The 13,575-nt window shown below is 43.3% G+C and overlaps 1 protein-coding gene across 1 annotated transcript in view; it reads left to right on the plus strand.

Moving 5' to 3' along the window:
* The window catches only part of LOC124045228 (disks large-associated protein 2-like), a 48,583-nt gene that overhangs the window by 16,374 nt on the left and 18,634 nt on the right, over positions 1 to 13,575 (plus strand). The window contains exons 3-4 of the mRNA XM_046364501.1: positions 8,753 to 8,933; positions 10,045 to 10,264. Coding sequence (XP_046220457.1) covers positions 8,753 to 8,933; positions 10,045 to 10,264 — 401 coding nt within the window. The remainder of the gene's footprint in view (positions 1 to 8,752; positions 8,934 to 10,044; positions 10,265 to 13,575) is intronic.

A 13,575-nucleotide genomic window follows, 5' to 3' on the forward strand; every position in this document is an offset into this window, starting at 1 on the left:
GTTCACGGTTGAATATGGAAACAGTAATAACAGGAGAGTTCAGGAGTCCATTTTATTAATGTTCCATTATAAAACCCTCCTCCCAGACCAGCACTTTCAGAACCTCATATTCCTGTCTGCCTATTCTATTGTCCTGTGTCAGTCAATACGACACCGTGACTGACATGTGCTGGACTATCAATGTACAGGTCTCCATTAGATGAATTATTTTCTTGGCACTCGCATAACAGGCTGCTTTGTGCAGGCACAGTCTTCATTTTGGAAAGGAGGAATGTTTTGTCGGTGATATTTTGGCATACCAAAAATTCTATATTTCTTCTTGGTCATTTGATTGACACCCTTAAATTTAACAGCAAAAGTGCCCGTATAGAGATTGATGTAACATGTCAAAGTTGTGTTGTTAATACGGTGCGAAACCTATTGCCATAGGTAAATGCAAACGTGCCCGTTGTAATTCTTGTCATGGAGATTCTATGCATCTCTATTCATTTCTACCGCGCTCGTGGTATCCCTGCTGTACTGCGGCATCAGCTCTATGTTGGTCTTGATCCACTTATGACAGTCATGATAGTAGCCTACCTCGCTCTGTGTGACTGGTGTTTCTCTCCTCCCCAAACCCTGCATACTGCAGCAGCTCTACTCATTACCATTCAACACAGGTTGCTAAATTACCGTTAGGGTACAGCAAGGCTTTTTCCTGGAAAATACTGACATCACAGCAAAGTGGAGCAAACACTATCCCTTATAACACTCACACCACTGTCAGCCTGACACAACTAAAATGAGTTACCCAGGATTCTGGGGTGTTAATTACATTTCATTTACACTGCTTTTTTGGGTGTTTTTTTTTTGGCAAAGGATTATTATTATTTTGTCTGATAAGTTGAAATGAATTCTGAACGGTTTAAAAGTCCTCTGTGGGTGTATACGTCGCTGAGTGGCTTTGCTAATGCCCTTCATCAGCCTATGATCCAAAACCAGTAGCGATGAAAACAACACGGTTTTGGGATTTGGGTACTAACCATTTACACTCCATTAAGAAAGACACTAAAAAGGGAGTGATTTAGAGGATGGAGCAGCAGATATCCATTACACGTATTATGCTCCGAGGGTCTCTCTGGATAATGCCTCTCTCAGCAGTTAGTGCAGGAGCCTGCTGCTCTTAGTGAAAGAGGAATATCTATATGGATCATTTTATGTTGCCCGGCCTGCCTCAGAGTCCATTGACAACACAAGTATGGAGACAGTTGAAGTTCCTCCTGTATTCACTGTTGACAGTGTTGGGCTCCCTGGTTAGCGTTGCAGTGTTGGGCTACCTGGTTAGCATTGCAGTGTTGGGCTACCTGGTTAGCGTTGCAGTGTTGGGCTACCTGGTTCAGGCCAGGCTGAAGAATGCCTGCTGTGGAGGCCTTTCATTCATGACTGAATAGTATTCGCTTTGTCTTACCATTTGTCTTCCTGTGACACGTCAGGACTGCTCCGGTATTGCCTGTCTGTGGCGCCTATTGCAGCTATTGAAGTTTGAGCCTCACCTCTATGCCCAGTAGTTTTGGCAGTAAAAGGACACAAGGAGAGACCCAGATGCAGGCACAGGAAGCAGATGGTTAGAGTCCAAGATGTTTATTAACAATCCAAAATTGCTAGGCAAGAGAATAGTTGTGGACAGGCGAAAGGTCAAAACCAGTTCAGCGATCCAGAGGTACAGAATGGCAGGCAGGCTTGAGGTCAGGGCAGGCAGAATGGTCAGGCAGGCTTGAGGTCAGGGAAGGCAGAATGGTCAGGCAGGCGGGAATGGGGTCCAGAAACAGGCCAAGGTCAAAACTGGGAGGACTAGTAGAAGAGAAGGCACACAGAAAAAAACCACACTGGTTGACTTGAACATACAAGACGAACTGGCACAGAGAGACAGGAAACACAGGGATAAATACACCAGGGAAAATAAGCAACACCTGGAGGGGGTGGAGACAATCACAAGGACAGGTGAAACAGATCAGGGTGTGACAGGCTGACCTTGAGGCCCAGAGTTTTCCTGGTAAGGTCACATGGTCAGTAAAACTCCTGGCCCTACTAATTTCCCTTTGAATTGTGCATGTTAATTTGGACTACTTAGGAACTCAAAAGAGACTTTATATATTAGTTGTTTTAAACCCTGGCTTGTGCCATACTTTTGCTCTGATCTGAGTGGTACTGCTGATCTGAGTAGTAATGCTGATCTGAGTGTAATGCTGATCTGAGTGGTACTGCTGATCTGAGTGGTACTGCTGATCTGAGTAGTACTGCTTATCTGAGTAGTAATGCTGATCTGAGTAGTACTGCTGATCTGAGTGGTACTGCTTATCTGAGTAGTAATGCTGATCTGAGTAGTACTGCTGATCTGAGTAGTACTGCTTATCTGAGTAGTACTGCTGATCTGAGTGGTACTGCTTATCTGAGTAGTAATGCTGATCTGAGTAGTACTGCTGATCTGAGTAGTACTGCTTATCTGAGTAGTAATGCTGATCTGAGTGGTACTGCTGATCTGAGTAGTACTGCTGATCTGAGTAGTACTGCTGATCTGAGTAGTACTGCTTATCTGAGTAGTAATGCTGATCTGAGTAGTACTGCTGATCTGAGTAGTACTGCTTATCTGAGTAGTAATGCTGATCTGAGTGGTACTGCTGATCTGAGTAGTACTGATCTGAGTGATCTTATCTGAGTAGTACTGCTGATCTGAGTAGTACTGCTTATCTGAGTAGTACTGCTGATCTGAGTAGTACTGCTGATCTGAGTAGTAATGCTGATCTGAGTAGTAATGCTGATCTGAGTAGTAATGCTGATCTGAGTAGTAATGCTGATCTGAGTAGTAATGCTGATCTGAGTAGTACTGCTGATCTGAGTAGTAATGCTGATCTGAGTAGTACTGCTGATCTGAGTAGTACTGCTTATCTGAGTAGTAATGCTGATATGAGTGGCACTGCTGATATGAGTGGCACACGATATGAGTGGCACTGCTGAGTGGCACCTGACATGAAAGCTCTTATAATATCATGGCTCACTGCTTGTTTGGACTGAATTGGATTGGATTTGAGTCACGTGTGTGAGCAAGGTTTTATTTCTGTTCCCACTTGAAGCAATTTCCTCTTCCTCTGGGTCGCGGTGGGTGTAAATTTGACGGCAGAGGTTCCTGTAGCTAATTGTGTTAAAGTGAGAACAGCCTTTGGTTTGTGTCACGTCCCTCTCATAGCTGACAGGGTGGCTCTTTATCCACTTTCTCACCAATGAAGAATCCATCACCATCAACAAGCCTGTCTCTAGGCCATTCAGCTGAAACGCCCCACCACAAGAGGGGACTGACGTTGATGGTCATTTTAATTCATAATAAATTAATGTAATTTGTATCGGATTTCACGCCGCGATACAAGGGACTAGCCAAACTCATTTAAGGGATGTATTATTGGTGCTGATGACTGGAAAGGCATTTAAATAAAGCATCACTGCATAGCAGGATAAGTTAATGAGTCAATCAGGCATGGTACACATAGCGTTTGATAGAGGAGCAGAGAAGCACTGCTCACTCATTGGAGAGAGGCACACTTTCTCTAATGGCTGCCTTCTCATTGGGAATGGGGGGGGGCTGGGGGGGAGATCTACACCAAGCGAAATCAATCCCAGCTATTTGAGGCAGGTTTTAAAATAACTTTTTTTCTCCAAATTATGATTAGCCTGTTAAGTAGCATTCGTAATGAATTAAAATGAACATGCGTGAAGCATTTGTCAGTTACTGATGTGACATAAGGCAAATAGTCATTCGGATTGTGTATCATACTTGTTTCTCACATCTCATTGTCGGAGTGAAATCCCATTCCATTAATTAGTTGCTGTTTGAGACACTGATTCATTGTTTGTTGAGCTGTTCCCATAAGATTTCTACTATATACAGTAGATATGTGTGGTACTTTCCCTCATAGTTAAGTCATTGTTGCCTTTAAGGATACAGTCATTATGGACTATAATATCCCTTTCAGACATTTTAGTCACTTACAGGAGGAGTTCGGGTTAAGTGCCTTGCTCAAGGGCACATTAACACATTTTTCACCTAATCTGGTCAGGGATTCGAACCAGCGATCTTTCGGTTACTGGCCCAACGCTTTTAACCAGGATACGGCCTCTACAGGCAGAATTCTTCAGCCTGGCTAGAACCAGGTAGCCCAAAACTGGAACACTAACATGCGGGTAGTCTACAGTGAATACATAGACCAAAGTCCCACTATTTAACCATGGCTGCTTTTTTTATACCAGCTTTCTGGAATATCTGAAAGGGGTAAGGGTAAAAAAACAAAAACATAGTCAATTAAAACCCACCAAAAGACCTAGTCATGATTCATGCATTTTCCCAGACCCTGTAACCAAAATACAGGTTTCCTGTCACGATCATCGTAATGAGCAGACCAAGGCACAGCGTGATTGAAGATCCACATCTTTATTACGGTGAAACTTTAAACAATAAACCAATAACAAAATGTGAAAATAGTGGTGCACAAACACAAAACAATATCCCATAAACACAGGTGGGGAAAAATGGCTACCTAAATATGATCCCCAATTAGAGGCAAAGATTACCAGCTGCCTCTAATTGGGAACCATACAAAATACCAACATAGAAATATTGAGCTAGAACACCCCCCTTGTCACTCCCTGACCAACGACACCATAGAGAACCTAGGGCTCTCTATGGTCAGGGTGTGACATTTCCGGTCTGTGTGAATGGTTCTTAAAAATAGTGGTAAACAAGGGTCTGTTTGAAAAGGGGTCATGTAAACATTGCCTTATATATTCTTTGCCATGTACCTGCTATTTATTTCTCTCTCCTACTGTATGTTCATGATGGGGATGATGATGATGATAATGGCTTATCATAATTAGATGCTGATGATTATAATGGATTTATAATGTGGCTTAAACCCATTTGTAGGTCCCTCTGTCTTCCTTACTGTCTCCTGACCCCCTCCTGACCCCTTCCGGGATGAGGCTAAACTTCACTACTCATTATCTTCAGTCCCACTGACAGTAAACAGTCAGACAGTGGTTATTTTCTATTGGGCTTTGCTGTTAGTTCTGGTTGTCTGGGATGCTGTCCTTCCTGTTATAGAGCAGACACACTTCCCAGAAGTTATAATGCCTAGTGTGTGCCTATTGCTCTCTCTCTCTCTCTCTCTCTCTCTCTCTCTCTCTCTCTCTCTCTCTCTCTCTCTCTCTCTCTCTCTCTCTCTCTCTCTCTCTCTCTGAATACATAAGGTCACAGCCAGCATGAAAGGCAGGCAGAGAAAGTGAGGTAGAGATTCACATCGTATCATAGTTTCATAATTGCCACCAATGGGTAGTGCATTAGCAACAGTTAGAGACATTAAAGGCAAATGTACAGGGGTAAAAAAAATAAAGGGTCGCCTTTTTGTGAAGCAGATTGTCTCAGCCCTGTCGACTATACTAGTCATTTCTACACCGTAGCTGTGGGGATGGGTGAAGTAATGTACATTATCTCCGTCAGTCAATGTGCTGCGTTTTTCATCTGATGTTGTCAGCTAAAAGCTGGAGCTGCTTTCATTGTTCATGGCTGGGACTTTAAGTTGTATTTTACTCCTCAGTTACGCACAATTAATCTGCCGTAGGAAAATTACTATTTTTATTTAAGACGAGATCCTCTGTATTTTAACTGAGTGCGTTTTACACTTCATGCGTAAATGAGCCATGGCCTACTTATCATTGCTGATGATCTTCTTAAGACTAATTTTGTTTTTGAATCGTACAACTGTGTACACCTTGCGTTCAAGCTAAAAGTCATCATAATTGGATAATACCCCCATGATGTCTAGTGTGTCTATCTGTGTGTTATACAGACAGACACCGGGCAATAGTTCGGCCGCTGAGCATGGCAGTTAACCCACTGTTCCCCGGACGTGGAAGACGTGGATGTCGATTAAGGCAGCGCCCCCTTCCTGCACCTCTCTGATTCAGAGGGGTGGGGTTAAATGCGGAAGACACATTTCAGTTGAATGCTTTCAGTTGTGCAATTGACTAGGTATCCAGCTTTCACTTTCCCAATAACATGAGGTACTGTCTGCCATGAAACACCATTTACTGACACCACTCTCTCAGTATGCACCTTTTACCATCTTCCACATGACCATTAATACCATTAGTTGCAGTTACGGTGGTCAGGTTGTCCATAAACATGTACTTGTATCACCCTAATGTTTGCTGGACTTTGGTGAACATCACAGGCAAACATTTGATGTCTCCACAAACATACCAATTCAATCAGAATCCATTGACGTTGCACCGTGATCTCAGTCCCACCCGCATCGATTGACTCCCCCCCAGCAGTGGACTTAGTAACATTGCTTCTTCTCTGCCCACAGCTCTTACCGGGTGGATAAAATGAACAGTGACGTGCGGAACTACATCACCAATTTTGCTGCAGACTTAAGGTGAGTACAAGCACAGTGTTCTCCCTCTCTTTCTCAACCCCCCCCCCCCCCTCGCTCTCACTCTCTGGTGCTGCCATGTTGCGGTGGTCAGGCTGAAAAGCCAGCTGGCACTGAGCCCCGCTGACAGACTCAATATGGACACCTTGTACAGCAAACACTCACTCCTAGTCGATGACAAGTCAGCCAGGCCAATCTCCTATTTCTCTTGCCATGCCGCCAAGCCATATAGCATCGTAGAACACAACGAAGGCTCTGTCTAACCTACATGGGCTCTTAGCTATATTGACAGCACGGATTTGGTTCAGTCTTTAACTCAATGTATCAGTGGTAGCTGGTCTTGACCAGTGACTAATCTCTGTTTTTAATAGTATATTAGTAAGTTTAACCTCTTGATTCTATCAATCCCGGATCCGGGATCGTGAATACAGCCTCAAGCTCATAACCATAACGCAACGTTAACTATTCATGAAAATCGCAAATGAAATGAAATAAATATATTTGCTCTCAAGCTTAGCCTTTTGTTAACAACACTGTCATCTCAGATTTTCAAAATATGCTTTTGAACCATAGCTAAACAAGCATTTGTGTAAGAGTATTGATAGCCTAGCATAGCATTTAGCCTAGCATTCAGCATGCAACATTTTCACAAAAACAAGAAAAGCATTCAAATAAAATCATTTATCTTTGAAGAACTTCAGATGTTTTCAATGAGGAGACTCTCAGTTAGATAGCAAATGTTCAGTTTTTACAAAAAGATTATTTGTGTAGACAAATCGCTCTGTTTTCTTCATCACGTTTGGGTAAGAAAAAAAACAAAACTTTTTTCCAAATTAACTCCATAATATCGACAGTAACATGGCAAACATTGTTTAGAATCAATCCTCAAGGTGTTTTTCACATATCTATTCGATAAAAAGTCATTCGTGGCAGTTTAGTTTCTCCTCTGAAGAAATGGAATGCGCATGGACCTGGAGATTACGCAATAATTTCGACGCAGGACACCGGGCGGACACCTGGTAAATGTAGTCTCTTATGGTCAATCTTCCAATGATATGCCTACAAATACGTCACAATGCTGCAGACACTTTGGGGAAACGACAGAAAGGGCAGGCTCATTCCTGGCGCATTCACAGCCATATAAGGAGACATTGGAACACAGCGCCTTCAGAATCTGGGGCATTTCCTGTATGAAACTTCATCTTGGTTTCGCCTGTAGCATTAGTTCTGGGGCACTCACAGATAATATCTTTGCAGTTTTGGAAACGTCAGAGTTTTTTCTTTCCAAAGCTGTCAATTACATGCATAGTCGAGCATCTTTTCGTGACAAAATATCTTGTTTAAAACGGGAACGTTTTTTATCCAAAAATTAAAAGAGCGCCCCCTATCTCGAAGAAGTTAACTGAGCCTCTTGCACCTGAATCCGCTTGTTTCCTAGGCTCATCTCTGGATGTCGTCTCACTCAGGGATAACCTGCCATACAGCGTGTGAATGATTGATATAGTCTATGAACGCTGTATACTGTACATGTATTAGGTCCATCTCTGACAGTTCTTGAGGGAGTGGCAGGATTTTAATCACACTGGCTTTAGTCACACTAAAAAATACAAATTTTTCTTCCTTTACACAAAGTCTAGAAAACTGCTTTTCTCGTCCCTATCTGACATTAGGTGTACTTATTTTGTATTCCTATGCTTTCTTCACCTACCTGTTCTCTTTCCATCTCTTCCTCCATCTGTCTCTTTGCACTTAACATGTCATTTCTGGTTGAAAATGCTAGCAGTTCTAGTCCAACCTCTCTCTGACTCTGTGAGTAAAGGCTATGTTGCCCTTCTGGGGAAGCACATTTAATTGACCTGGCTGACTCTCCTGCTCTCTCAGAAATTCTTGCTCTGCTTGCTAACTAGCTCCTAATTAGCATTTACCTAATCTTCAAGCATTGATTGAATGTTTCAGCACAATAGCAAATCGAATTGCAATTTCGAGGACATTGTTGAGCACAGCAATGGTTTAGTGGGGTGAGGAAGATACACCTCTCCTGTGGAATGCAATGTCATAATCAGTCTCAGTCTGAAGTTCAGTTCGCCCAGAGGATGTCTGCCATGAAGTTAAAAACACTTCTGTTTTTTCCTCCTTTTTAACAACTGTGTCAAATGACTTGTTTAATTAGTCAAACTATTAAGCTCATTTCTACGGCAACTTGATGACTATTGTCTTTATTTCTCTCTGTGTTTGTCTCTGTCGCTGTCTCTCTCTCTGTCGTTTCTCTCTCGCGCTCTCTCTCCATTCAGTCAGAACTACCACTTGCAGGCCTCAAGAGACATACACCCCCACCACCCCAGCATGGCCCTGGAGCCCTCCACCAACTACAACTCCCAGCAGCCACCTCTCCCAGCAGCCCAGTTCCGCTCCAGGAACCAGAGCTACATGCGGGCGGTCAGCACTCTCAGCCAGGCCAGCTGTGTTAGCCAGGTCAGCCAGGTGAGTCTCTGGCCTATAACAATGATATGTCCAGGATATTGTCATTGTCTTATGTCAGATATCGTGGTGGCCATCTGCCCTGACTCTGACTCCTGGATTTCGCGTTCTTTCTTTCTTCCTTTATTCAATGCTGTCTTTAACCTCCCTTAGATTCAGGTACGTTGATCTTATACCATGGCATTGTTGAATACTCGTTTCTGATTGGCTAGAAGGGCATTTTAGAATAGACATTAAATCCATTTTAATGTGTACAAGCCAAATGGAGTATGTTATGTCTCTGGTTTATATTCATTTAAGATCTAAATCTCTCTCTTAAAGTCGGGGTGTATTGATTTGTCCCAAGTCTTAAAAGCTCAACCTCTCTCCCCCTAATTCCCTGGGTCTATCTCTGCCTCCACAGAACCTTGCTGAGGTTATTACAAGATAATACATCTTTCAATAGAACAGGATCCTTATCTCTGATTTTAAAGATTGCCAAATAGCAATGGCGAGATAGAATCAGACCATTTCATTTTCCCTAAATTGATATCTTTAAATCGCAAGATGCATATCTGTCTGAGGATAATAAGATTGCCAAATAATGGTTCTGTCGAGGTCAGGACTCACATTCTCTCAGGGGATCCAGGGGGAACTAACACTCATACAGTATGCTATGCCACTACAGAATGTGACCTTGAATTCCTCCAATCCTTTAAAAATGTCATCATAGATCTAGCTTACGGAATGCATAATGTGAGCTACTGCGACAAACTGAAGAAACCGAGAAAAACAACAACAAGCAAAGAACATTGTCCTGCTGAGCAACTCATAGGCTTGGCATTTCACAAAGCAATTACGTATCAAGAAAATGTTCAAATTAAACCCGAATTTGAACAATACAATTTTGTTTACCTCTCTGCAGACGCTATCCTTTTCAAACATTTGCTCTCCTGGCAATTAGTTGACACCCATTTCAAGCAAACACTTTTCTATTAAGTGGAAGAAAAGAGCACAACTCCAAACTTTGTAAACAACCAATTAAGTTTTCCCACGACGGCAAAAACGAAAAGAAAATTGAAAAATGTGAATTGAACCTTTCTCTCCCTGTTGTTCTCTCCTGCAGGTGAGTGAGACGGATATAAACGGTCAGTTTGAGTCAGTATGTGAGTCGGTGTTCAGTGAGGTGGAATCCCAGGCTGTGGAGGCTCTGGACCTGCCCGGCTGTTTCCGGACACGGAGCCACAGCTACCTGAGGGCCATCCAGGCTGGCTACTCCCAGGATGATGACTGCATCCCCACCTTGACCTCCTCCACTGTCACCTCCACCATCAGGTCCACCACAGGTAAGACCAACAGGGAAGGAGGGGACTGCAGCGCATAGACAGACACCACACATAAAGTATACAGTAGTGTATGGACAATTGATTAAGATGACAGCTCGTATCCAAAGTGGATGATATGTTTAAATAGCCATGCAAAGTAATCCTTATACATACATTTAGACAGTTACCACTTGTAAATATCAAAATGTTGTATCAAGTGAGATTGATGAAGTTAAGAGCATGCACATGAGATTTCTTGTGATGCTCTGCCCTTGAAATGCTTTATGAAATGGCTTCATACGTTTGCATGAATCACTTTTACATATTTCCTGATTGTTGATATAAAAATTGTATTCAAGTACAGTTTATGAGTTGCTTTGAGCCAATCCATCATATTGCATTTTCAATACAGTAATTCATATCTTCATTCATCATTCATATCAGAGAGTAAAGTGATGAACCCTATTGAAATCATTCTGCAGGTACATGAAGTGAACGTTATATCATGAGACCTTTTCAGATTAAGGCAATGATGGATTTTAATTCTCCCTTAGGTTTTGCTTTTACTAGATGGATTTGCTCGCCTTGAGCACAATCTGACTCTAAACCTCATTTCATGATAAGCCACAGGTGCTTTGGGTGTGTTCTCAGCTTGACTGACACTCTGGGGCAGGGGAAAAAGGGCTGAGATGAACAGTCCTTCAACTCCAGAGTCTTCATGACTGAATGGGTTTACCACAGCTTTATCTACCTGTACTTACAAACCACAAAGTGCTGGACACACCATGTGCTTTGAGTTTTCTCTCCCACAGATTCTACAGTTCAGTTTCTACAGGTGTGGTGGGTAATAACTGCGCTGGTCAACAAAATTGAGGTCACAAAAATTATATATATTTTTAGTGTGAAATAAAATAAACTGTGAGTGTGACACTGAGTGACTAAAAAGCACTTCGGCAAACGGTCCCCTAAGGTCACCTGCTTCGCCAGAGGAGAAATAGTAGGCATGCTATTGTTTTCCATTCCTGGATCTGCACAAAAACAACAAGAAGATCAACGGTTTTTCAGTTGTACCCATTCTTTCTGCCGTGCAGTTCTACCAATGATATATGGGAAGGGTCAGAGAAGGTGTGGCCATCTGGAGAATTGTGCTTTTGATAGACTTTTCCCAGGTTATTTACACTGCTTTCTCAACAAACTAAAACAGCATCTTAAAATGTGTAATTGCAATTTCATGTAATCTATGGTGTGGGGTGTGTCTGATGTCAGGAGTCTTTGGGCGATTGGATCTCCCCTCTGACTTCAGGTAGATAGGTTATACTGGACGTCATGAAATTCAATAGGGTTCATACTATACTTCCTGATAGAGGCGGGGATGTTCATCTTTGCTTCTTTCCAGTGCACAAAGTTACACCTGTGTCATATTTGGTCAATCTTCCAGAGGTTTTGAATACCATGCATACAGTAGGTTTTAACAGCGTCTTATTCTTTGTCATGTGTTTTTGGGGCTGTCTCTGTGCAGTGAAAAGATAAGAAGCATGATACAGGTTCATTTCAGATTGGGAAGGCAGTGTAAACCATCATCAGAAATATGAGTCAAAATGGGACTGTGAACATTTAGTTTATGTTCCTGAAGGTTTCCTTGTGTAGCATTGTAGATTCAAGCACATACTGTAATAATGATTTTTAGACACTAAAGATATGGGCCAATTTCAAGTCTTATTTTGACTCATACATTTCTTAACCTAAAAACTGCATGACTTGATTTCTGTGCTTTGTGGCTCTGATAGCACATTTTCTCCAGCTGCTCACACCTGTGGCCTGATGACATACTACACATATTTACGTTTGTCTTCCAGAGGGAAAATATACACAGGAAGCCACTAGCTTACCTGAGTACCAGGCCAGTGTACATCCAGACGTGGCAGGCACAGGCCCATTGGCCCATGACGATCTAGGCTGCCCTATCAGAAGAGACAGACTGTACCGCCAAGAGAGTTTCGGTGCTACAGCCAAACCCCAGTCTGGGCCCCCTGTTTCACCCAGACTGTTCAGGCCCCCTAAAGCTAGCGTCCAGGCCCCAGAGAGGCCCTCACCCAAAGCAATCCAGGCCAGTATCAAGGAGTCGGCACAATTGGCTGCAACCATCAGCATGCAGTGGAAGGAGGAAGTGTCGGCCATGCGTCGAGAGCTGTCTGATCTCAGGAGGGACCTGTGTACTGAGCTCAGGGCCTTCAATAGTAACTTCAACAGCTTCACGCAGCACTACAACACGTGGTCTCCACAGCCTGGGGCGTCTGGGGGAACAGGGGCTGTTGGGAAACAGACTAAAGTGGCTCAATTGTCAGTAGGGACGCAGGCCAGGAGCAAGGTGCTGGTGAGACAGAGCACGGCGGACGCAGCCGTCAACTGTCCTGAGGAGGGAGAGATGCAGGAAAAGCAGGCCATCGTGACGCGCCGTCTTCCAAAACAGATCTCAATGGACCCAGCCATTCTAAGGCGCCCGGCATCGCTGTTTGTGGAGGGTTCTATCCCGATCACTCTAGATCCATTACTTGTGGATCCAGTCACCATGATCCAACCAGAATCAGTGCCAGTAAACTCATCAAACACTGTGGTTTGCCCAGAACCACTAGACCAGAACACGAAGAGGCTATCAAAACTGATATCTCCTGACGGAGTCAGCATGACCTCCTCAGAAGCACAGTCAGTGGATCCAGCCATTGAGGATCCCCTAGATTCAGAGCAGCTGTACCCAAAGGCTTTGCGCTCTCCAGTTCCAGTGCCCACAGACGTAGCTAATGTGTACCTTGAAGAAACAGACAAGCTGGACCCAGTTAATCTGAACCCCTCAGATACAGAATCAATTGACTCAGTTAATGTGAAACCCCTAGTCCCAGAACCAAGAATTATGCACCTACCATATCCAGTACCTGTGGTTACTGTGTCCCCACCACAAGAGTCAGACTCCGACTTGTCCGCATCAGATTCAGAATTTGTAGAAGACAATACTGTGCGCCAGCAAAATCCAATGTCTCAAGACCCAGTTGCTGTGTGTCTGCCAGACCCTCAACCATTAGACCCAGGCTCTATAGTCTCAACAGAGCCAGAGAGAAAACCACTGTCCCCTACAAATGTGTACTCATCAGAGAAACTTGATCAACACTCAGATACCATTTGCCCAACCGTCATAGTTAATCCAGAGAGCCCAACTGATTTAGAACCCCTGGATGTGTGTCTGATCCCACCTGATTCAGAATCACAAGACCTAGCCACTGTCTGCTTTCCAGACCTCCCAGATCCAATCCCCTTAGATTTAGACATATTCTCATCGG

The sequence above is a fragment of the Oncorhynchus gorbuscha genome, linkage group LG10, assembly GCF_021184085.1.
Source record: "Oncorhynchus gorbuscha isolate QuinsamMale2020 ecotype Even-year linkage group LG10, OgorEven_v1.0, whole genome shotgun sequence".
Lineage (NCBI taxonomy): Eukaryota > Metazoa > Chordata > Actinopteri > Salmoniformes > Salmonidae > Oncorhynchus > Oncorhynchus gorbuscha.